Genomic DNA, 24,879 nt, shown 5'->3' on the forward strand with positions numbered 1-24,879 from the left:
CTTCGCCTATCAGGACCCCTCTACGGGATTCCATACTTGACTGCCCCCTCATCTCCCTGTGTTGTTCAGTGAACCCAGAGAGAATGCCCCGAGTATGCCCCACCTTGGCTCGGTCTTCCCTGTATCTCTCGGAATAACGCCCACCCTTCAAACCCCAGGGTCCTTCCTGCTTTCCACCTGGGAAGCTTCCGGGCTCCTTACCCGGTATTCCACCAGGGCGCACGAGCACACGCGCGCGCGCACACACACACACACACACACACACACACACACACACACCCGCAGTCGCCTACGGGACTTATCGTGGGACCTCTTACTGGGCAAAGCAAACCCAACTGCTTGACTCCCCCACACTCGCCCGTCCACAGGGCTCCTCAGCCTGGTCCGCAGAATCAAGCACCCCCAACAGCCCTCACCCCGAACACAGGCCAGCCTGGGCACTCGACCCCGAGTGTGTTCCTAACGCGGCTCCTCTGCTGGTCCCTAATCCCTCTGATGGGCGCCACCACCTGCTCACAGGACTGCTTCGGTCTCTCCCCAGTGGTTCCTGATCATTCACTACAGACCTGCCTGGGGATCCTGCTGTAATTCTCCGGAGTGCACGTCTCACCTCCCAGGGCATCCCACTGTGCAGCCAAGGCTTTGTATCCGGTTCTAACTGGCCTCTCGCAGGGGGGACCGGATTAAGGAGACCTCACCCCCCTTCTGCAAGCCCTCTATGGGCAGCACTATTCATGACAGAGCCAAAAGGTGGCAGCCACCAACTGTCCATCCACGGATGGATAAACAAGTGGATACGTACTCCACGCAAGGGGATGTGGACATTATTCAGCCGTAGGACGGAGTGAGGCGCTGCTACACACGACAGCGTGAATGAACCTTGAAGCCAACAAAAGCCACACAGTGTTTGATTTCATTGCTAGGACATGATAGGCAAGTCAAAAGAGACGATCTCACTTAGGATAAAACCCCCAATCCCCCACACACCCTCCCCTCAACTCCTAACCCGTTTCCGCCTGCTTCCTCCACTCCAGCCGCCTGTCTGCCACCTTGCTGTTTTTCAGTGCAACTTGTGCTTTTTTTGGGTCTCTCTTTTGACCTTGAAGCTATCCCTATCTCTCTATTTATTTATTTTTATGTGTATTTATTTTTGAAGGGGGGAGGGGCAGAGAGAGAGGGAGACACAGAATCCCCAGCAGACCCTAGACCTTGAACTGTCAGCACAGAGCCCGACGCGGGAATCAAACTCACCAACCGCAAGATCATGACCTGAGCCGAAGTCGGACACTTAACCGACTGAGCCACCCAGGCGCGCCCCTGTATCTCGCTCTTAAGTCTCTCCTGTTATGTTATAAACTCCACGAGTGTAAAGCTGTATCTTACAGATCCTGGGGCCCCTTCAACAGCACCATGACTATGAAGGGAACTCAGTGCTTGATGAATGACTAAGAAAACAATTGCTCCATTCATTCATTCCACATGGTTACATCCATTTTCTGGCATCATGCCAAGCCTTCATACCCTTCATACCTTCCTATTTTCTTTCCTTTTCTTCTTTTAAGTAAACTCTACTCCTAACATGGGGCTTGAAGTCACGACCTCAAGATCAAGAGAGTCGCATGTTCTACCACCTGACCCAGCCTGGCGCTCCTATACCTTCCCACTTTGAATCACAACCTTTCGTTTCCCTGCGCAGAAACTTCCGACGGCTTCCCGGGACTTTAGAACAGAAGTCTATATGGGACACCTGGGTGGCTCAGTTGGTTGGATGTCCGACTTCAGCTCAGGTCATGATCTCACAGTTCATGGGTTCGAGCCCCGTCGAGCCCCATGTCAGGCTCCGTACTGACAGTCAGCTCAGAGCCTGGAGCCTGTTTCAGATTCTGTGTCTCCCTCTCTCTCTGCCCCTCCCCTGCTCATGCTGTCTCTCTCTCTCTCTCAGAAATAAACAAAAACATTTTAAAAAATTAAAAAAAAAAAAAACAGGAGTCTATACACTGTGGCTCTCAGACCACATCACCAGCCCACCCCGTTTCTGTCTGGCCCGCAAGCTAAAAATGTTTTGGGTTATTGTTTGTTTGTTTGTTTTACATTTAAAAATAGTTGGGGTGGAGGGCGCCTGGGTGGCTTAGTAAGTTAAGCATCCAACTTGGGCTCAGGTCATGACCTCACGGTTCATGAGTTTGAGCCCCTCGTCGGGTTCTGTGCTGACAGCTCGGAAGAGCCCGAAGCCTGCGCTTCGGATTCCGTGTCTCCCTCTCTCTCTGCCCCTCCCCCAACTTGCACTGTCTCTGTCTCCCTCTCTCAAAAGCAAATATTAACAATTAAAATACAAAAAAATAATAATAAAAATAGTTGGTAAAAGGGGTACCTGGCCAGCTCAGTTGGTAAAGCGTGCGACTCTTGATCTCGGGGTTGTGAGTTCAAGCCCTACATGGGGTATACAGATTACTTAAAAATGAAATCTTAAAAAAAATGTTGAAAAAAATAATAAAATATTGGGGCGCCAGCCTGGCTCAGTAGGTAGCATGTGTGACTTTCGATCTCAGGGCGGTCAGTTCAAGCCCCACGTGGGCTAAATGCATAAATAAAAGCAATTTGTACGATCCATAAATTATATGAAATTCAAATTTTTTAGTGTCCATAAGTAGAGTTTTCCTGGAACAAAACCATGGGGTCTCACTTGCTGTCCATGGCTGCATTTGTGCTACCAGGGCAGGGTCAATCAGACAGGTGCCAACAGACACACGCACGGCCCTCGAAGCCTAAAACATGGACTATCCGGTCCTTTATGGAAAACCTTTGCAACCCCCCTTTCAGAAGAAAATCCTGTCTCTGAACAGGGCCTGCAGGACCCTATGTGGGCTGGTCCCCTGTCCTCTGAGCTCATCTCAAGTGACCTCCCTCCCTCCCTGGGTTCTGGCAACAGAAGACCAGAGACATCCTTTCTCAGCTCTTCTGGGCCTTTCCAGGCTACTCCTCACCTCAGGTCCTTTACACAGGCAGCCTCCTCCACCTGGAACACCTTCATTCGCATCATTAAGCACCTAATTTCTTTGTTGGCAAAGGCGGGGTCTTTGTGTATCCATTCACCAGCATTCCCTGGGCCAGCACAGGCCTGGGGCATAGTAGTTGCTCAATAAATATTTGTCCACCGGAGCCTCATTTTCTTCTTATACAAAGCAGTATCTACACAAGATCTCCAGTAGATCAGCCATGGCCCTAATTTGGTTTTGCACAACCGGGTAGAACTGTACGAAGTTACAATTTGCACATGAATTTAAAAAGTCGAACACCAGTAATTTCATCTATGGCGATATGCAGAAATAACCAACTGATTCTCTCCTTCCAACTGTTTACCGCGCTCCAGCCACCTTGACCTACTTCGGAGTCCTCAAAAGGTGCCGGGTGTCTCCTGCCGAATAGAACCCACCCTGTATGGGCCTCTGTACATGCTCCTTCACTCTGGATCCAGGACCAAATGTCTCCTTCTCCAGGAGGCCCCCCGGGATCACATCTCGTCCCAACAGTGGTTTCACTGCCTTCCCAGCACTTAGCAGCACAACTAGGCATCGTGTGTGCTTTTCAAGGAAATTTATTGTTTTCTCCTGCACGCTTCTGCCCCCAGGATCTAGAGCAGGTCTGGCGCTGGGGAGTCTCTCAATCTTTGTTCCTCTGAGTAAATGCAATCACTTGAGCTCCGCCACGTACTTTTTAAGCAGTTTGCTTTAGACCGGGTCCAAAAAGATGCCCAACGTGTACTTGGTAAGTAAGTAAGTGGAGTGACTTCTGTGGGCCCTGGCTTCCTCCAGCAGTCACCCCCGCCTCCCTCGCCCTCTTCATCGTCATGACAACATCATCAGCACCAGCACCCTCATCTCCACCCCTTGGGGGGCCTTCCGCAGGCCAGCCAGTGTTCGGAGCACATTTTATGTATTAATTAACTTAACCGAGAACTCTGTGAACCGGGTGCTCTTCCCGCCTTCGCTTTACAGATGAGGAAACCGAAGCACAGAAAGATGAAGTCAAATGGACCCCTCTGAAAACGCAAGGCGTTCATAAGAAAAAGGAAGTCCAAGCCCTCTCCGCCTCTGAAATTCCAAGAAAGGATCCACTTCGGAGAAAGGGGACCAAAACAGACAGGAAACGCCGGGGCAATCAGGAACCGATTCAGCAGCAACAACAACAACAAAAACACACCAGAGACAAAGAAATCTCAGACGCGGGCGGATCTGACCGCAACTCAACTCCCGGGAGCTCTCGGGCCACCAGGCTCCCTCGCAGGTATTTCCTCTGCAGCTCTGAAGCCCCGAACCTGGACGGCAGCCTTGACCTCCCCCTCCCCCAGCTCCCACCCCAAGCCGCGTGGGGTTTACCTTCGGAGCTTCTTCCACTGCCGACGCCGGCCGCGGAGCTCCATCCTGCAGAGCCGGTGGCCTGCTCGGAGCCACCAGGATCTGTTATCTGGGCAGGAAGGGAACAGCCTCCCACCAGCCCCCAGGCCCCGGTCTCATCCCATCCCCCACCCGAAGCAGCCAGAGGGAGCTTTTGAAATTTCAATTTGGGCCAGGACACACCCCCCTCCCCACCCCCACTTCCAAACCCCTTCAAAGGTTTCCCATTGTTCTCAGGCCAAAGTCTCCAATTCTTCACTGAGCTTTAGGGGGCCTGCAGGATTCCCTTCGGCAACATCCCCTCTGGTCTCTGACCTCGGGCCAGATCCCTGCCTGCCTGGAAGGCTCTGAAGCCTGGCTAGCTGGGTCCAAATCCTGACCCTGCCATTCACTCACCGTGTGACCTTGTGCGAGCAACCTCTCTGGGCCTATGAAACGTGGATAACACCTCCCGGAGAGTCCTCAGAATTAAACTCGCTCCTGTATGGAGCGCCTGGGTGGCTCAGTTGTTAAGCGTCTGACTCTTGGTTTCAGCTCAGGTCATGATCTCATGGTTCATGAGTTTGAGCCCTGCACTGGGCTCAGCGCTGCCTGCTTGGGATTCTCTTTCTCTCTGCCCTTACCTTACTCTCTATCCATCTCTCTCAAGATAAATAAACTTTTTTAAAAAATAATTAAAGGGGCGCCTGGGTGGCTTAGTCGGTTAAGCGTCCGACTTCAGCTCAGGTCATGATCTCACAGTTCGTGGGTTCGAGGCCTGCATTGAGCTCTGTGCTGACAGCCAGCTCAGAGCCTGGAGTCTGCTTCGGATTCTGTGTCTCCCTCTCTCTCTGCTCCTCCCCTGCTCACACTGTCTCTCTCTCTCTCTCAAAAATAAATAAAACATTAAAAAAATTTTTTTTAAATAATTAAATTCGTTGCTGGAGTAAAAGAAATTATTTAGCAGAGTTTGGCTTAGCTCGCACTGCTGTTACCAGGAACTCCTACTTCATCCTTCAAAATCCAATACAAAATTAACTTCTTCAGGGTAGGCTTCGTGGACCCACTTCCCAATGAATCAGACGCACCCACCCTTACTATAGTTATCCTCGCGGGGTTCATGGCAATCGTAATTTAATACCTAATACGTGTTTGATAACTGGGTATAAATTCCTACGATTGATTTCTTATTTAGTGTCTGTTTTGTCCAATTCCGTATGTATCTCCCCAGCATAGAGCAGGCGCTCAAAAGTAATTTGGTGACTGTTGAACGGGAAATGGCCGAATGAGTCAACTGCAAGGATGCCCAGATCGCTAATGTTCAAGTCAAAGAAATTAGGAAAACTGAATTGCAACGAGGATGCAGGAAAACTGCAGCCTGGTGGAGGTCCCCAGGTTACAAAAAGGAGGCTACAGCGATTGGCAAGTAAAGTGAAAGTGGCCGTGGCCCAGAGGAGCTGCCCGCAGGCCAGGCTGGGCCTAAACTAGCCTAAACTACGAGGTGCTCCTCCCCCTTGTAGGAATCCACAGCAGAGGACCTAAAGCCCCCAGGCTGATGCGGTGGCCGGGCTTCGCAAATAAAAACACAGCGTGCCCAGTTACATTTGAATTTCAAATAAATGAACAATTTTCTAGTTTAAGTACGTCCTGGGTTTAATCTGGCATCCCGAAGGTTCTGGCCCCATGAACCCCTCCCCAGCACTGTCTGCTCTCAGTTAACTTTCTGTTTGGGAGTCCTGAGCCTTGGAAGGGAGACTCGACCCCTCCATGGTGTTTCCACCTCTGCGTAAGGGAATGAACAGCACAAGCTGCATACGGTGGGGTAGACGCTCCAGCTCTTACAACCCAGTACAAGTGCCATAAGGAAACACCAGTAAAGGGGGGGCTCAGTCTGTTTAGTGTCCGACTTCATCTCAGGTCATGATCCCGCGGTTCATGGGTTCGAGCCCCAGCGTCGGGCTCTGTGCTGACAGCTCAGAGCCTGGAGCCTGCTTTGGGTTCTGTGTCTCCCTCTCTCTCCGCCTATCCCCTACTCTCACTCTGTCTGTCTCTCTCTCCCTAAAATGAATAATAAACATTTAAAAAGAAATTAAAGGAAAAAAAAAGAATGAGTATGGCCATTCCTCTACTCCGTTTTTCTGGACGCCATCTACCAGGGCCCTCGCCACAGACTCATCTCAGTTATGCAGCAAGGATGACTGAACCCATTTTACAGAGAAGGAATTCAGGGGGAGGGTCAATAGGCCAAGTCCCCAGTCTTTAGGATTCTCGGGCTAAAGCTCTTCCTGAATCTATATCAGATGTGGATGTGCAGTAAGCTGAACGTTCCAGAAGGGCAGGCACTTGTCTTTGGTTCGGATGGTGGACCCCGGAGCCCAGCACAGTGCCTGGCCCTTAGTCGGCTTATGGGGTAAACGAATACAAACCCACCAGAATCTCCGTGACGTGATAGCAGGGTGAACGCCCTTGTGCGCTCTCTCCGCCTCCCTCTTTCTCTCTGTCTCTCTCCATGTCCTGGGTCTTGAACCCAGGTCTGCTTCCCTGTGTTTTCTCCATGCCACCAGCTACACGGAGGGTGGGGAGCATAAGCAGATTCCCGGTGTTTCTTCGGAGATGAAGCAAAATGACAAAACGTAGCTTCGGAAGGAAAGAAGCATGACCACGGAATGTCAAAATAGCCGCGCTGGTTGTTTTCTTGATGGGAAGAATGGACTCTGAGAACTTAATTCAACACAGTTGCGTTTGGCAGTCATTAAACAGCTACCAAACCTTCCCATTGGTTTGGCAAATCGCCCTGAAACAACGAGGGCATAAATGAACTCCCAGGAGAAAAGGATTTTCTAGGGTATTTGAGGAGATGCGTTGAATCCAACCCAGAGAACCCTTTGAGAACCTGGAGCCACAGGATGGCCATGCTGATGAACTCTCCAGACACTCTGTCACCCAGGAACCAGCCAGGAAATCGCCCACTAGACCCGTTCCTACTTGCCCCCACCTGGACCTGAAGCCTGGCATGAACGTCGGTGGCCGACTTGGAACTCTTTTCTATTTCCCACTGATGTTTTCCTTTATCGGTGGTAGGGACGAGACGGCCATGAGGGATGGTATGAAAGTGGAGAGTTTCAGACCCATGGAATCAGGACCTGGGCTCTTCAGAATGAACCAGAAGTGACGGTCAGGCATTTTCACTAGGTTCTCACCTCTGGGATGCCTCCCCCATGACCAATGCCAGCCTGGTCACGGGTCTCAAGCTGGCCAGTGGACATTGCTCCGTAGACTTCCCCTAACAGCATGCTCAGCGAGATACAACTCTTTGGCTTCACAGGGAGGCCTCAACCGGAGATGGCCGGCCCCACCCAGCAGTCACTCTCTATGACTTCACGCTGTTGCGCCAGCACAGCCGCTATCAGCAATCACACCACGTGCTCCTCTTATTGAATGACTTGGCTCTTTTCTTTTTTGATGTTTTATTTATTTTTGAGAGAGAGAGAGACAGACAGAGCATGAGCAGGGGAGGGGACAGAGACAGAGAAGGAGACACAGAATCCAAAGCAGGCTCCAGGCTCTGAGCTGACAGCACAGAGCCCGACGCGGGGCTCGAACTCCTGGCCTGAGAGCTCATGACCTGAGCTGAAGTCGGACGCTCAACCAATGGAGTCACCCAGGCGCCCCAACGTGGCTTTGGTCTGCCCAGCCAGGCCCTCAGTACCACACGGACAGGATGCACCTAACTCTTCTCTCTCTGGACCCCCAGCCCCTCAGCAGGCACCAAGGCAGGATGAATATTAGCAATTAAATAATGACTGCCTGCTAACTATGCCTGCTAACAGCTTTTAGATTTTTTTCATAGATTAAGCCATTGAACCCTCACAGCACTGGGAGACAGGTATCTTGATTAAGATGCTTTGCACTGGCCTTTCCCTCTCCTTGGAATGCCCTTCCCTCAGATGTCCACAGGACTCACCTCCTCTCTTCATTCGGGACTCTGCTCATATGTCACCCACTCCAAAGCCTTCCCTCACCCCCTCCCTAAAGCAGCACGCTTTAATTCCATGCCCTGCTGTTAGGGGTTGAACTGTGTTCCCCCCAAAAATAGGTATGTTCCACACCCCAGTAGCTCAGAATGGGGTTGTTTTGGACATAGGATCTTTAAAGAGATAATCAAATTTAACTGGGTTTATGAGAGTGACCTAATCCAATGTGACTGCTGTCTTTTTTCTTTTTTTTTTCAATGTTTATTTATTTTTGAGAGAGAGAGAGAGAGGGAGAGGGAGACACAGAATCTGAAGCAGCTCCAGGCTCTGAGCTGTCAGCACAGAGCCCAACGCGGGGCTCGAACTCCCCAACTGTGAGATCACGACCTGAGCCCAAGTCAGACACTTACCCGACTGAGCCACCCAGGCACCCCTGGCTACTGTCTTTGTATAACAGGGAAATCTGGACACGGAGACAGCCAGGCACAGAAGAAAGATGTGTGAAGAGAAGCCCAGGAAGCCTTGTGAAGACACAGGGTTGGAGTGAGGTACCCGGAAGCCAAGGGAAGCCAAAGTTGCCTGTAAATCAGCAGCAGCCAGAAAGAGGCTACAAGTATATGCAGGTTCAGGACTACCCCGCCCAGCCCAGAGCTGGCTCCAGACTGCTGGCCTCTAGAACTGTGTGGGACCCGATAAATCTCTGCTGTTCCAAGCCACCCAGTTCGGCCAGGTTTGCAGCACTCTGACAGTCTGAGGACGCGAACACACCTGCGTTAAGTTCCTTCCTTGCTCTGATTACCACCTGCCGCTGTTCATGTGTCCATTTGCTCCCAGCCCCCACAAGGAGCGCCAGTCCCAGGGGCTGCACATCCCTCACAGGGCCTGGCATTTATGTGTTGCTTCAAGGAGCGTTTATTGAGTGTCCACTGTGTGCCAGGTCCTGCCTTAACTTGGGGGGATGCAGCTGTGAGTGCAACAGATACACACAGAGATCCTTGCTTTTTAAAGCTTATGGTCTAGTGAGAAGAGACAGATTATAGGGGGTGCCTGGGTGGCTCAGTCGGTTGAGCGTCTGACTTCGGCTCAAGTCATGATGACACGGTTTGTGGGTTCGGGCCCCGTGTCGGGCTCTGTGCTGACAGCTCAGAGCCGGGACCCTGCTCTGGATTCTGTGTCTCCTTCTCTCTCTGCCCCTCCCCTGCTCACGCTCTGTCTCCATCTCAAAAATAAATAAATATTTTTTAAAATTGAAAAAAAGAAGAGACAGATAATAAATGAAAAACTGGTGATGAGCACTGTGGAGAAAACTATAGCGAGGAGGGAGGTGGGGAGACTGCGGTGGGCGGCAGTGGCGAGCAGTGTAGACCGAGGCTGCAGTGCGGAGGTGACAGCGGAGTGGAGCCCTGGACGAGGTGAGGGAGGAGGCATGTGCGGGGGGGGGGGGGGCACATTGCAGGTAGGGTGGTGGTCCCCAACCTGGGCGATCTTGCCGCACAGACAATGCTTGGCAATTTCTGGAGCTGTGGGGGGAGGGGCGCACAGTCCACAGCCCGAGGCCAGGAGGTCGGCCTTGGTCCTGAGAGTCTCCTGCGCCTGGGTGCGCAGGTGTTGGGTGCTGGAGGGACAGCAGGGGACCCGCTGTGCCCGAAGCCTTTGTTCATGGGAAGAAACAGCGGTGGCTGAGGCCAGAGGGTACCAAGGAAGGGAGGTTCAGGAGGGCCTTAGGCTGTTTTAAGGCACCCGGTTAATATTCCAGATAAGACAGGAAATCACCGGCGGCTTCTCAGCAGGGAAGAAAGCCCCACTGACATGTTCTAAATGGTTAACTTGGCAGCAGGGATGGAAACAGATAGACCGAGGGCGGGGGTGGGCAGGACCGACTAGGGAGACCAGCAAGGAGGCTGTTGGAATATTCCAGGTCTGAGGTGAAGGTGTCTCAGAGAGGGTGGAGGCAGTGAGGTGGGGAGAAGGGGAGAGATTCCGATCTCCTTGGGAAGTTCAGCAGACAGGGTTTGTGTGGGTGGGAGATCAGGTGGCTTTAGGGGTCCTGGTGGCTGGGAGGTCGGGGGTGGGGTCAGCTGGGAGGGGACAGCTGCAGGGGGGTGGTGGGGAGGGAACATGGAGGGGTGAGGAAGGAGTGGTCGCAGTTGCAGCTGTCCTGGAGGCGCTGGGTAATGGAGTTCAGGGGGAGTTTGCCCTGAGGGCATAAACGGGGACCCTCTCAGCGTACTGAGGGTATTGTGGCCACAGCACAGGGCACCTGGCTGGCTCAGTAGGTAGAGCCTGCAGCTCTTGATCAGAGCTGGGTGTTCAAGCCCCATGTTAGGTGTAGAGATTACTTAAAATAAAAAAAAAATTTTTAATGTTTTATTTATTTCTAGGAGAGAGAGAGAGAGAGAGAGAGAGAGAGAGACAGCGTGAGCAGGGGAGGGTCAGAGAGAGAGGGAGTGACAGACTCCGAAACAGGCTCCAGGCCCTGAGCTGGCAGTCAGCACAGAGCCCGACAGGGGGCTCGAACCCACGAACCGCGAGATCATGACCTAAGTGAAAGTCGGACACTTAACCGACTAAGCCACCCAGGCGCCCCTACTTAAAATAAAATTTAAGAAAGAAGGAAAGGAAGGAAGGAGGAAGGAAAGAAAAGCCAGAATACAAATATATCACCTAGAACAGGGGGTGCTAGAGACAAGAGGAAGGTCCAAGGGCCCCACAGCTAGAAGATTTGGCTACATTGAGCCAACAAAGATGACGAGAAGTTCCCAGGGACGCGGGAGGAGGGGGGGGGGGGGGGGGGGGGGGGGGGGGGGGGGGGGGGGGGGGAGGGAGGGTATCCTAGGACCTAGGAAGAGAGAGTTTGAAGGAGGAAGGCGTGACCACCTTGTCTAACGCTGATCCAGGGAATAGGGCGGTTAACAGGTCATTAACACGCAGCAGTAAGCGATCAGCCTCCGTGGATGGCATGTCATGGCCTCAAAAGATCGCCACTCAAGGCCACGCGAAAGGAGCAGAGGAAGGTGTGGGTTCAGGTCTGGCCCAGGCATTTTTTAAACTGTGCGACCTTACACAAGTTCCCGTCTGCCCCGATCACTCCCAGCACTGTCAGGGTAGATGAGGTCATGAAAAGCCAGCAGCCTCTCAGCCTTGAACACTGCGAAGGACCTTATAAGGGCCAGGGGTGATTGCTGCCGACGGGGCACCTACGTGAAGACTCTCAAGGTCGGTCGGCTTCTGCTGACATCATCCCGCAGAGAACAGATGGAGGATTCTCAACCTTTCAAGAATGGTGCATCCTGTTAATACAAGGCCCGAACGTTACCGCTTCCTGACAAAGATATTGTGCGTAGAGTATATTAATTGAACGTTTCTTCTGAATAGGAAATACGTGTACGTGGTAAAGAATTAAAATACAGAAATTTATCCAAGGAAACACGAAGTCAGCCTCCATCGCTGGCCCTCGGATGCCCTCCCCAGAGGCACTAAGGACTTCTGTGCAGGTGCAGCACACCATCTCCCCTCCTCTCTCCATCCACACAGACAGCAGCGAGCCACCCATAGCACACTGCTCCCTGCTCTCGGCGCTCAGTCTATCCCGGAGAAGTGTTCCTTGTCAATACACAGAGGGCGGGTTTATTCTTTTCAGATGGTTGTGGGGTGGCGTCCCTGGTGCTCCTGTATCATTATTCACTTCACCATCTCCTACTAAGGGACGTTTGGGTCATTTCCGGTCTTTGGCTATTAAGAATAGTGCAACAATAAATATACTTATTCATCTGTCCTGGGCTAGGCGTATCCGTAGGTAAAATTCTTACAAGTGGAATTGCTGGGTCAGTGGGTCTCTGTATATTGAAGCTTTGGTGAAATTGTATGCAAAGGTGTGTGTCTGTTTAGAATTTGATATTGTTGTCAGGGCGCCCGGGGGGCTCAGTCGGTCAAGCGTCTGACTTGGGCTCAGGTCATGATTTTGCAGTTCCTGAGTTCGAGCCCCTGCATCGGGCTCTGTGCTGACAGCTCAGAGCCTGGAGCCTGCTTCGGATTCCGTGTCTGCCTCTCTCTCTGCCCCTCCCCTGCTCACACTCTGTCTCTCAAAAATAAATAAACATTAAAAACTATTTATTTTATTTTTTTTTATTTTAATGTTTTATTTATTTCTAGGAGAGAGAGAGAGAGACAGCGTGAGCAGGGGAGGGTCAGAGAGAGAGAGGGAGTCACAGACTGAAACAGGCTCCAGGCTCTGAGCTGGCAGTCAGCACAGAGCCCGACGCAGGGCTCGAACCCACGAACCGCGAGATCATGACCTAAGCAAAAGTCGGACGCTAAACCGACTAAGCCACCCAGGAGCCGCTAAAAACAATTTTTTTAAAAGAGAAGAACAGTAGTGATAGGGGTACAACAGTATGACTGTTTGCAATCCACGGAACTGTATACTTACAACGGTAAAAATGGTAAATTTATGTTATGTATATTTTGCCACAATCACCAAGGTAAAAGCCCAGGTAGGGGGGATGGGTGAAATAGGAGAAGAGAGTTAAGAGGTACAAACTTCCAGTTATAAGGTAAATAAGTCACCGGGGTGTAAAGCACAGCGTAGGTAATATAGTCAATAATATTGTAACAACCTTGTACGCTGACAGATGGGGACCATGAGCATTCTGTCACGTATATAAATGTCGACTCACCATGTTGTAGACCTGAAACTAATATAATATTGTATGTCAGGTAGAGTTCAACTAAAAAAAGCCTGAGTCACCCTTGCCTCTTTTTTTATGTCTGTGACTGTGCTCCCCCATGCACACGCGCACACACACACACACACACACACACACATACACACATACGCGCACACATGACCAACAGACCCTAAGGCCTCACTTCTACTTTTTTCAGATTTTATCTTTTATTTTGTTTATTTTTTTAATGTTTATTTATTTTTGAGGGGGGGTGCAGAGAGGGAGACACAGAATCGGAAGCAGGTTCCAGGCTCTGAGCTGGCAGCACACAGCCTGATGCGGGGCTCGAACCCACAAACTGCGAGATCATGATGTGAGCCAAAGTTGGACGCTTAACCAACTGAGCCTCCCAGGTGCCCTTGTTTATTTTTATTTTTTTAAGTAGGCTCCACACCTAATGTGAGATTTGAATTCACATCCTGGAGGTCAAGAGTCACGTGTTCTACTTACTGAGCCAGCCAGGCACCCCAGGCCTCACTTCTTTTTTAAAAAAAATTTTTAATGTTTATTTATTTTTGAGAGAGAGAGAGAAAGAGACAGAAACAGAGCACGAGCAGGGGAGGGGCAGAGAGAGGGAGATACAGAATCTAAAACAGGCTTCTGGCTCTGAGCCATCAGCACAGAGCCCAATGCAGGGCTCGAACCCATGAGCGGTGAGATCACAACCTGAGCCGAAGTCGGATGCTCAACCGACTGAGCCTCCCAGGCGCCGCTCCCAGGCCTCACTTCTGAATAAACTGGAGTCCAGCCTCTCCTGGGAGCCGCCCACACCCTGTGGAACTGAAGTGCCAGCCATCTCCACCTGCTGGGTGGTCCAGCCGGTGTGCCTGACGGACCCGCTTCCGCTTCTTCCCCTGGTCAGCCCACAGTCCGTTCTCCACGACGGGGTGATGATCAGATCTCGTCCCTCCTTGGCTCAGAACCCTCCTGGGCTCCCACCCCACTTGGAGTGAAGTCTGAGTCTTAACCATGACCCTGGAGTGACGGAGATGTTTCAGAACTGGGTGCACTGGCAGGTGCACAGCCTGGGAACACACTACGTGCCACCGAATTGCTCTCTTTTAAATGGTGAGTGTCATGTTGAGTTTCACGCTAATAACTTATTCCACCCAAAATGTCTGAAAGCTGGCTATAGTCCAGCTAAAATAATAAGATTTTGCAATGTCAACGGCGAGCCACTTAGCCTAGAATTCTAAAGAGAAGTAGACAGTAAAATGAACTCCTCAAGAATGAAGTTTGCACTGATAAAGAAACACATCACTTTTTTTAAAAAAAAGTAAGCTCTATTTCCAATGTGGGACTTGAACTAAAGCCCCAGAGATCAAGAGTCCCCTGGTCTACCAACTGAGCCAGCCAGGCACCCCAGAAATAAAACCCATCAGCATGACCCACGGGGGCCTATACAATCTGTGCCCCCAAGCGCTGCTCTCCGACCTCAACACCCTCCCACCCTCTCCAACTCCCCCTGTCTTTACATCACAACCCCTGGGCCCCAGGGCCTTTGCACTTATCACTTGCTCTCTTGGCATGCTCTTCCTTCACATACTTCTTGACATCCCTGACCTCACTTCGTTATGTCTCTGCCCAGGTGTCACCTCCCTGACCACTCACCCTGCTTACAACAGCACCCCCCGACCCCTATCCCTTCATTCCACTCTCTTACCCGCTTTGGTTCTCTCCATATACTCACAGCTATGGGCTGGGCTGCATGGCCTCTGCACCTGATGTGTTGAAGTCCTAACTCCAGTATTTGTAAATGAGACTTTATTTGGGGAGAGGGTCTTTATAGAGGTCCGTAAGCTAAAATGAGGTCATTAGGGTAGGCCCAAATCCAATGTGACCAGTGTCCTTATCAGCAGAGGACATTCAGACACAGGGACGGGCACGTCGGGGAAGGCTGTGCGGAGACGCAGAGGACGGGTCTGCACAGGCTGAGCAGAGAGGCCTGGGATGGAGCCTCCCCTGAGAGCCCCCTGCTTCAGGAGGAAGCAGCCCTGCCAACAGACACATTGATCTTGGACTTCTGGTCTGTTAGAAGGGTGAGGCGGTTCATTTCCGAGGTTTCGGCCACCCGGGCTGTGGCACCTTGTCACAGCAGCCCCAGAAGCGAAGTCACTTGCCACGACCTGTCTACACTGTATCTGGGTACTGCCTGTCCCCTCACCTGCTCCGCGGGCACGATCTGTCCCTCCTTCGATCACTTCTGTAGGACAGTGCCTAGCAGGCCGCAGGGGTGGGGGGTGGAGCGTGTTTCTACAAGTGCTGAATTTCTGGGGCAGAGGACAGGGCAGGGGAACCACGCGGGCTTATCCTGTCTGGCCTCTAACTCAGTGTGACCCTTTGCAGGGGAGAAAATTGAGGTTCAGAGAGGGAAGCGTAGGAGCTAATGAATGGCCCCCAAAGATACCAGAACCGGTAACTGTTATCTTACCTGGAAAAGGGACCTTTGCAGGTTGATTAAGCTAAGGGTCTGAGATGGGGAGACTGCCTTGGATTAGCCGGCGGGCCCAGAGTGCCATCTCACGTACCCTCCCTTGTAAGAGAAAGGCGGTGGGGGCTTGGAGGACAGGGGAAGAAGGCAATGCGGCCATGGAGGCAAAGACCGGACCGATGTGGCCACAGGCCAAGGAAGCTGGGAGGGGCCAGGAGCAGGAAGCAGTTCTCACCTCCTGCCTCCAGAGGGCGCTCCGACCCGCTGACACCTTGGTTTCAACTCCGAGGTACCGGTTTCGGGTCCATGGGCTCCGGGACTGCGAGAGAGAACACATTTCTGCAATTTTCAAGCCAAAGGAAAAACAAACAGCAACGCAGCTCCAAATAAGGAGTCCGGGTCTCTTCCCCATCTTCCGCGCGGACCCCGGACGGACCCTCCGTCTTCTCCAGCCCGGACTTCCACACATGGCTCCCTTCCCGGTCCACGGACAGCCACCCGCGTCCCCCGGCCACTGCACCTTCTCCGCCTTTAGTCAGAGCCACCCTGCGGTCATGTTTCCTCTCACCTGAAAGCCCTTCCATGCCTTCTCAGTGCACTTTGGATCTCTTCCAAATTCTTCTTTTATTTGTTTTTTTTAAATAAGCTCTACACCCAACACGGGGCTTGAACTCACAACCCCGAGAGATCAAGAGTCTCGTGCTCTTCTGACTGAGTCAGCCAGGTGCCCTGGGTCGCTTCCAGAAGCCTTAATGCAGCCTGCCAAGCCCAGCCTCGGGGGTCCAGATCCGAACCGATTGCAGGGGCTCCCTCAGGGGAAGGAGTGAGTCAGGCGGCAGCGCAGAGGTTAAAACCAGACCTCTGGCCCTGCCCCACTCCAACTGTTCCGACCCAGAAATGTGGGCCAAGTATGGCCAGACCTTCTGATTTTTTTCAAAGTCTGGAGATCCAGATTTTTATGGGAAACCACTTTTAAAAAAAACAAAATGAAAGTCCATTTTTAAAACCCGCAGAAACAGGGAAAAGTCCACAACGCTGTCCGTGGACGGTCTCCGGACCATGAACCACACTAGCTCTTGACCTTGAGGCCAGCTACTGTGAGCCCTGCTGCTGGTCTCTCTCAGACGCCCTGTCTCAAGCTACTTTTAGTTTCAATTTTAGTTCCTGAAACTGGGCCCAGGCTTCTTCCGTCTGCATGGCCTTCTGGCTCTTTGCTTTGAATAATGCTGCACTTTGCTTCCCTTTGAGCCTGGCTATTACTGACTCATCTACCTCTTTTTTTTTTTTTTTAAGATTTTATTAAAAAAAATTTTTTAATGTCATATCTACCCCCAACGTGGGGCTTGAACTCATGACCCTGAGATCAGGAGTCCCATGTTCTACCGACTGGTTCCTGTACTTCTCTTTTTTCTTTTTTTAAAATGTTTTATTTATTTCTGAGAGAGAGAGAGACAGTGTGAGCAGGGGAGGGTCAGAGAGAGAAGGAGACACAGAATCGGAAGCAGGCTCCAGGCTCCGAGCTAGCTGTCAGCACAGAGCCCAACGCAGGGCTCGAACCCATGAACCGTGAGATCATGACCTGAGCCAAAGTCGGAGGCTTAACCGACTGAGCCACCCAGGCATCCCTGTACTTCTCAACTTTAGAGCTATTATCCCAGAAGGGCCTTCTCTGGAGGCCCCTAGTGAGGTTAGAAACACTCCCCACCCCAAGTTTTAATCACCCTTTATTCTTTGTCTTTATCTCCCTCGTGCTTACCACGTTTGTAAGGGTAGATGACCTGGGGAGATGATCTGTGGAATGTCATTCTACTTGTCCCAGACCATCTGAGGTGCATGGACACAGGGCGCCTGGCTGGCTCAGGTGGCAGAGCGTGCAACTCTTGATCTGGGGTCATGAGTTCGAGCTCCAATGTGCAGTATAGAGCTTACTTTTAAGGGGCGCCTGGGTGGCTTAGTCGGTTGAGCGTCCGACTTTCGCTTGGGTCATGATCTCGCAGTTCGTGGGTTCGAGCCCCGCATCGGGCTCTGTGCTGACTGCCAGCTCGGAGCCTGGAGCCTGTTTCAGAGTCTGTGTCTCTCTCTCTGACCCTCCCCTGCTCACGCTGTCTCTCTCTCTCTCCTAGAAAAAAAAAAAAAAACCCTAATTAAGGACATAAATTAAGTGCACAGACTTGGCTGAGCACAGATCCCAGGGATCTGTGTGGCCGCCTGACTGAGGCGTGGCCAGGTCAGCCCGGGAAGGAAAGGCGATCTGACATCACGTGACCAGAAGGAGGCAGCGCAGGACCGGAATCCAGGGCTCTCTGATTCCTGGGGTGGGGCTGCTGCTCTCCTGGACAAGGGAGGAGCCCAGGTGCTGCAGGATCCCTCCAGGGAGCGGAGTGCTCACCTGCTTGCAATGAGGACCAAGGGAAGGCCCGGCACAGACCACACAGACGAGCTCAACACCCCAGGGATGGCCAAGCAAGAAGATGGAAGGGACGGGGCGCCTGGGCGGCTCAGTCAGTTTAGCACCTGACTTCGATTCAGGTCAGGATCTCAGGGTTCGTGAGTTCGAGCCCCGCGTCGGGCTCTGTGCTGACAGCTCGGAGCCTGGAGCCTGCTTTGGATTCTGTGTCTCCTTCTGTCTCTGATCCTGCCCTGCTCCTGCTTTGTCTCTCTCTCTCTCTCTCTCTCTCTGTCTGTCTCTCAAAAATAAATAAACATTTTAAAATTAAAAAAAAAAAGAAGATGGAGGACTGAGTGAGGCACTGAGTCCTCTGCACAGGGACACTGAGGCAGGGCTGCCTGTCAGGTTAGACTCGAATCAACATGCCTTCCTGCCCTTGGGCTAGGACCAGTCTGAGAAGAGGCCCCTTGCTCCTGGAATTCGGGAACCCACTACAATAGCCTACTTATCAAGGTTAATAAGTTGCTTCCCAAGGCTCCCTTTTAGGGCCCTGCGCCCGCCAGTGCAAGGCCAGTAGCTCCCTGTCTTACCAGACCAGGTGTCAAAGCCTGGAAGAGTCCTCCCCCGCCATCCCTCCCCGCCCAGACATCCCTGGACACCTCTCTCTCTCTGTCTCTCTCTCTCTGTCTCTCTCCCTTGAACAACAGGTTTTTCTTTTTTAATTTTTTTTAATGTTTTATTTATTTCTAGGAGAGAGACAGCGTGAGCAGGGGAGGGTCAGAGAGAGAGGGAGACACAGAATCCGAAGCAGGCTCCAGGCTCTGAGCTGGCAGTCAGCACAGAGCCTGATGCGGGGCTCGAACCCACGACCCGCAAGATCATGACCTAAGCGAAAGTCGTCAGAGGCTTAACTGACTAAGCCCCCCAGGCGCCCCTGAACAACAGGTTTTTCTAGTCATCAGTCGTCGTCATCGGGAGGCAGAAAGGCTGACATTCCAAAGTCTGTTTCAGAACAACCTGGCCTTTACCTGGAGCTGCCACCTGACTTAGAGAGAAACATATCTGGGCAAGTTAATCCTGACGTCAGCCTATTAAGCAGAAATCGGACACCATAAAAGTGTCCTGAGAATCCCCTTCATGACCCCACAGTCGAGGGTGGTTACGGTCTCTCCCTGGTCAGACCCTGCCCGCTCCCCCTTTTCCACAGGAACAAAAGAACTAGTTCTCTGAGCTCTAGATGAAGCAGTTGTTTAGAGGTAAACTGTATGCTGATGCCCAGGGGCACATGGACCCCAGTGTTCACAGCAGCACTCTCAACAATAGCCAAAACATGGAAAGAGCCTAAGTGTCCATCAATGGATAAATGGATCAAGAAAATGTGGTTTATCTATACCATGGAATACTCCATGGCAATGAGAAAGAATGAAATCTGGCCATGTGTAGCAACGTGGATGGACCTTGAGGGTGTTATGCTGAGCGAAATAAGTCAGGCAGAGAAGGACAGATACCATATGTTTGCACGTATAGGAGGATTAGGAGGAACTTAACGGAGGACCATGGGGGAGAAGAAGGGGAAGAATAGTTGGGGAGACGGAGGGAGACAAACCAGGAGAGACTCTTGAATGTTGAGAACAAACTGAGGGCTGATGGGGGTGGGGAGGGAGGGGGGATGGGCAGGGAGGAGGGCACTTGTGGGGATGAGCACCGGGTGTTATATGGAAACCAACTTGACAAATAATCTATGAAGGTAAAAAAATAGAGGTAAACTGTATGCACAAAATGTGCACAGCTCCGATCCTTAATCCTTAGAGTTACACTGGAAGGCATGGCCTGGGGTCACCAACGCCTCCTGATTTGCTTGGGACAGCTTCCCTGGGGGGTGTTTGGGGTTTTTTAAAGATTTTATGTTTAAGTAGTCTATACACCTGACATGGGGCTTGAACTCCCAATCTTTGTTTCAGCTTTTTATTTTTTAATTCTAATTTTTTTTATTTTTTAAAATTTTCTTTCTTTTTTCTTTCTTTATTTTTTTAAATGTTTTATTTATTTCTGAGAGAGAGAGATAGAGTGAGCAGGGGAGGGGCAGAGAGAGAGGGAGACCCAGAATGTGAAACAGGCTCCAGGATCCGAGCTGTCAGCACAGAGCCCGATGAGGGGCTCGAATCCACAGACTGTGAGATCATGACCTGAGCCGAAGTCGGAGGCTTAACCGACGGAGCCCCCCAGGAGCCCCTATTTTTTATTTTTTAAAAGTGTATTTATTTTTGAGAGAGAGAGAAAGCAGTGAGCACGGGGGGAAGGGCAGAGAGAGAGGAAGAGAGATAGAACCCCAGGCAGGCTCCACCCTGTCCGCGTGAGAACCCGACGCAGGGCTTGAACCCACAAATCGTGAGATCACGACTTCAGCCGAAACCAAGAGTCAGACGCCTGCACGACTGAGTCCCCCGGACGCCCCTGTTTCTGTTTTTTCAAACTGAAAATCCCACATCCTAAGGACTCCTCGGTCCAGGACAGTTGGTCACCCTATTACAGAGCATCTCTGGGAGAGGCACCCTGGGACCATGACTGACCCAGAGACCAATGGGCACAAGTGTCCTTGATTCCCTTCCTCAGAGCCACCTGCTCCAGTGGGTTGGTGGACAGACTCCACTACAAAATTTCCGTCATTACAAAAAATAGTCCTGGAAGCCTGCACAGGGAGGTGGCTTCCAGGGGTGAGAGCCCGGGTGGTGGGTTTCAGGTGGGGAAGGGAGACTTCACTCTTTGCTCTTTTGGTGCCTTCGTTTTTGTACAATGCAGATGAACGCCTGCTTTATTTACAAATAAAATGTCATTTAAAAAAATGGGGCGCCTGGGTGGCTTAGTCAATTGAGCGTCTGACTTTCGCTTAGGTCATGATCTCGCGGTTCATGGGTTCGAGCCCCGCGTCGGGCTCTGTGCTGACTGCCAGCTCGGAGCCTGGAGCCTGTTTCAGAGTCTGTGTCTCCCTCTCTCTCTGACCCTCCCCTGCTCACTCACTTTCTCTCTCTCTCTCCCCTAGAAATAAAAAATAAAATAAAATAAAAATAAAATAAAATAAAATAAAATGTTATTTAACACCCTTTTCTTTGCAAAAGGTGCAGATCTATGAGTTTGGGTAAATCAAAGGGACTTAGCATGAGGGTCCCCTGCTTTGTCTCTGTAACTGGGCTCAACCTGCTTGTGAGTTCTCCAAGTTCATTATTGTGCTTTTCTCTACATTTCTGGAGCGCACACATGGGCTATGGGATTTCTTTGTTTTCTCAATAGTCCCTCTGAACTCACACCTAGGACCTTAGTGCTAACTGCTCCTTTATTTATTTCTTTGAAAAGTTTGCCTTGGGGGCACTTGGGTGGCTCAGTCAGTTGAGCATCTGACTGCCCTCCTCTCTCTCTGCCCCTCTCTTACCTGTGCCCCCAGGGCTCTCTCTCAAAAATAAACAAATAAACAAAAGAGAGAGAGAGAGAGAGAGAGAAAGAGAGAGAGAGAGAAAAGTTTGTCTTAAAGGCCCAGGATCTAAACATCTTCCAGTGGCTATACGCCAGGCCCCCTGCAAATTGCTTATTAATCATTAACTCACCTCCCTGGCGTGCATTTCTATGTTTAGAAATTAATTTGTTCCCTGCTTAAGGGGAAGACAATTCTGTTGCTGTAAGAAGTTGTAGGTTTTTCGGTAAGTCTGCCTGGGCCGGCCCCTCGCTCTTTCTGAGACCTGCGAGGGACTCAGAAGGCAGCCTCTGGAGCGAGGCTGGGGGCTGCGACGGGAGAGGCCAGCCGGGCCCAGGGCCCCACATTTACGGAGGTGAGGCGCTGGTGCTCAGGCCCCTGAGCACAAGTGCCTCCTTAAATGCTAGTTCTGGAAGCCTTGGGGAGGGTGGGGGGAAGCACTCAGGTACTAGCCCTACTTTTCAGTAGAAGGCTGACGGGTCCTGGCCCTGTGACTGACCAGCAGGTGGCCAGGTCCAGTGGCATTTCATGTCCCAGAGCCTGTGGGTCCTCAGCTGTGAGGTGGGCTTCTTGGGGACGATTAGGGGGGCTCGCACAGGGATTGCCCACCACATACTGCACATGCCCCCCTCTTTGCTGTCGCTTTTACCATTTCTGCCCAGGGTCACGCCCCGGGCCAGGCGCTTTCTGCAGTTTATCCAGTTTCTTCCTTAGGGACACAGGAGAAAATGAAGGACGAGGCTGGGAGGCAGGCTCTGAACCCGGGCCTCCCTGCCTCTCATTACCCAAACACCGAGGCTTTATTGTAAAGGGCAAGATGACGCTTCCAGCGTGGGGGTGTCCGGTCCTCACTGGGCATCCATATCGCCTGCGGAGGCTTTAAAGGCACAGGTGCTTCCCGAAATTCTGGATTAAGTGGTCTGGGGACGGGATGAGGCATCGATACACTTTGGAAGGAGCTCAGCTATTTCTAATGTGCAGTCAGACTGAGAACCAGCATTCTTGAGAAATAAAAGCTTTAAGTTAGCTCTAAAGAGAACTCGGAGGGGGCATTTAAAACAATTTTTTAAAATGTTTTATTTATTTTTTGGGAGAGTGAGAGACAGAGCATGAGCAGGGAAGGAAGGGGCAGAGAGAGAGGGAGACACAGAATCCGAAGCAGGCTCCAGGTTCCGAGCTGTCAGCACAGAGCCCGGCGCAGGGCCTGAACTCAGGTACCATGAGATCATGACCTGAGCCGAAGTCAGATGCTCGACCGACTGAACCACCCAGGCGCCCCTAAGATTTTATTTTTACATAATCTCTATGCCCAACGTGGGGCTCAAACCCAGAATCCTGAGATCACGAACGGTACCCTCCACGGACTGGGCCAGCCAGGTGCCCCTCAAAGGGGGCGTTTGTGAATGTCAGCTACTCAAGAGGTGTGCACGTGTAAAACGCATGACAAACCAACTCAGGATTGTAAGCTTTGCAGCTGGTAAGAAATGTGGGTTCCCCCTCCATCCTAGCTCTACTTCTCAACAGCTATGAATTCGGGGAAATCTGGTTACCTCTCTAAACCCACCTGAGCGCTATCAGAAACACCTTAAGCACAGATGGAGGGACACACCGGTGGAACTTAATCAAAATGTCTGAGTCAGGGGTGGGGATTAGGTCTGGGTAGGGCCGAGTATTTGCATCCTGGGGAGTTCCCGGGGGCTGCGGCCGGTGGTCCGCCGGCGGTCCGGGGAACACGCTTTGAGAACCACTGCTGTGAGCGGATCATAATTAACAACCCTGATGAGATTCACCAAGTCCATTTCAGATCAATCCCCAGAGCCTGTGCCTCTCATGGCTTCCTCACCGCACGAGGTCTCCTGATTGCCATTCTTCGAGGGAGGTGATAACGCAGGCTCCCAAAGGTGAGAAGGGCGGCGTCCAGGGCCACAGGGCCTGAAAGCCCCGGAAGTGTGCGCTCGAATAGAACCGTGCACTCAACTTCCTGGCAGACGCCGCAGCAAGCTCCGCGACCACCTGCTCGAGCTCACATCCCAAACCACGCGGCACACCCCGGGCTGCAGCAGCCAAAAAGCCTTCCCGCCTCCCGCGCGGGGGAGCACCAGCGCCTTGCGGAGCCTGCGTCCAACTCCGTGGAGCCCTGGCGCCCCCTGCTGGCCGCCTGGGGAACAGCGCCGCGCTGCCCAGGCTGGGCGCTCTTCGGTCTTGAGTGAGTCATAGGCATTCCTCGGCCTCCTCACTAACATGGAAAATATTATCCAGTCCATTCCATCCTCAGAAAGAACTCCGGGTGTTGAAAGGGGGTGGGGACTTTAGAGCTGAGGAATGTAAAGGAAGGGCGGTGGACCGGGCCCTGGGGAGCTCGCGGGGCTGGGGTAAAAGGGTAAAGATGGGGAGAGCACAGCTGAGAACAATCCAATCCGGACTTTCACCTTTTGACCTTCCCGAGGCTCCTGCTGAGGAATTTCCAGGACCAAACCTCCCCTCGGTTGCGCAAAAGGCCGGCATGTTCTCCCAGTGCCTGTGGCTGCTTCCTGAGCGCAGGTCCATTTCTTCTTTCATGTATTCATTCGGTGGATATTTTTAGGAGCCTACTATGTGCCTGCACTTTTCTAGGTGCTGGGGAAACAGATATAAACAGGACAGACAGGATCCCTGCCTCCGTGGATGCTCTCCCACCAGAGAATGATGAATGAATGAATGAATGAATGAACACATGGAGGAAAATGACAAAGGGGAGTGGGGACGTCAAAGGGAAGATGGCATTTAAGCAAAAACTGGAGGGAGACAAGGGAAAGAGAGAGGCAGATACCTGGGGGAAGAACATTGTAAGAAGACAGAATGGTAAGAGCAAAGGCCCTGGGGTAGGAGCCCGCATGTATGTTTGGGTACATGGACCAGGTTCTTGAAAATAAAGTGGGGTATATTTTACATTAGTTAGGATCCACTTGTTCTGTTATTAATTACACTAAACTGACTCATTTTTAAAAACAAATACTTATTTCAGCCTAATCAGGTGGATTGAGGAGAGCATAGGAGGTGGGAAAGGGTGAGTTAGTAGCTATAAATAAGCCTTTGAGAGAGTTTGCTTTAAAAAAGAGTTGGGGGCTGGGGCACCTGGGTGGCTTAGTTGGTTAAGCATCCGACTTTGGCTCAGGTCATGATCTCACGGTTTCTGAGTTCGAGCCCCGTGTTGGGCTCTGTGCTGACAGCTCAGAGCCTGGAGCCTGTTTCACATTCTGTGTCTCCCTCTCTCTCTGCCCCTCCCTTGCTCACGGTCTGTCTGTCTGTCTGTCTGTCTCTGTCTCTCTCTCTCTCAAAAATAAACATTAAAAAAAAAAAGAGTGGGGGAGGCACTTGGCTGGCTCAGTCAGTAGAGCATGTGACTCATGGTCTCAGGGTCATGAGTTCAAGCCCAATTTTGGGTAGAGTTTCCTTAAAAAAAAAAAAGAAAGGAAACAACTAAAAACGGGGGCGCCTGGGTGGTTCAGTCAGTTAGGTGTCCGACTTCGGCTCAGGTCA

General features: G+C 51.6%; 1 protein-coding gene and 1 long non-coding RNA gene across 4 annotated transcripts in view; one reads left to right on the forward strand and one right to left on the reverse strand.

Annotated features, from left to right (window-relative positions):
• Positions 1-4,599, reverse strand: part of ZMYND8 (zinc finger MYND-type containing 8) — a 133,699-nt gene extending 129,100 nt beyond the window's left edge. Inside the window, exon 1 of one of the 3 annotated variants that reach the window (XM_039249420.1) lies at positions 4,377-4,599. Coding sequence is in view for 2 of the 3 variants with exons in the window: in XM_039249410.1 (XP_039105341.1) it covers positions 2,985-3,040 (56 nt within the window). In the remaining variant the exon portion in view is untranslated. Of the gene's footprint in view, positions 1-2,984; positions 3,053-4,376 lie in introns of those variants that run through there. The other 2 variants (XM_039249406.1, XM_039249410.1) reach the window with 2 other exon arrangements.
• LOC120243294 lies at positions 3,448-6,294 on the forward strand. Its single transcript, XR_005531267.1, has 3 exons — positions 3,448-3,765; positions 3,996-4,284; positions 5,605-6,294. It is a non-coding gene; the product is annotated as an uncharacterized LOC120243294 (long non-coding RNA).
• Positions 6,295-24,879: the final 18,585 nt, after the last annotated feature.

The sequence above is a fragment of the Hyaena hyaena genome, unplaced genomic scaffold (genome assembly GCF_003009895.1).
Source record: "Hyaena hyaena isolate Hyena2069 unplaced genomic scaffold, ASM300989v1 scaffold_335, whole genome shotgun sequence".
NCBI lineage: Eukaryota > Metazoa > Chordata > Mammalia > Carnivora > Hyaenidae > Hyaena > Hyaena hyaena.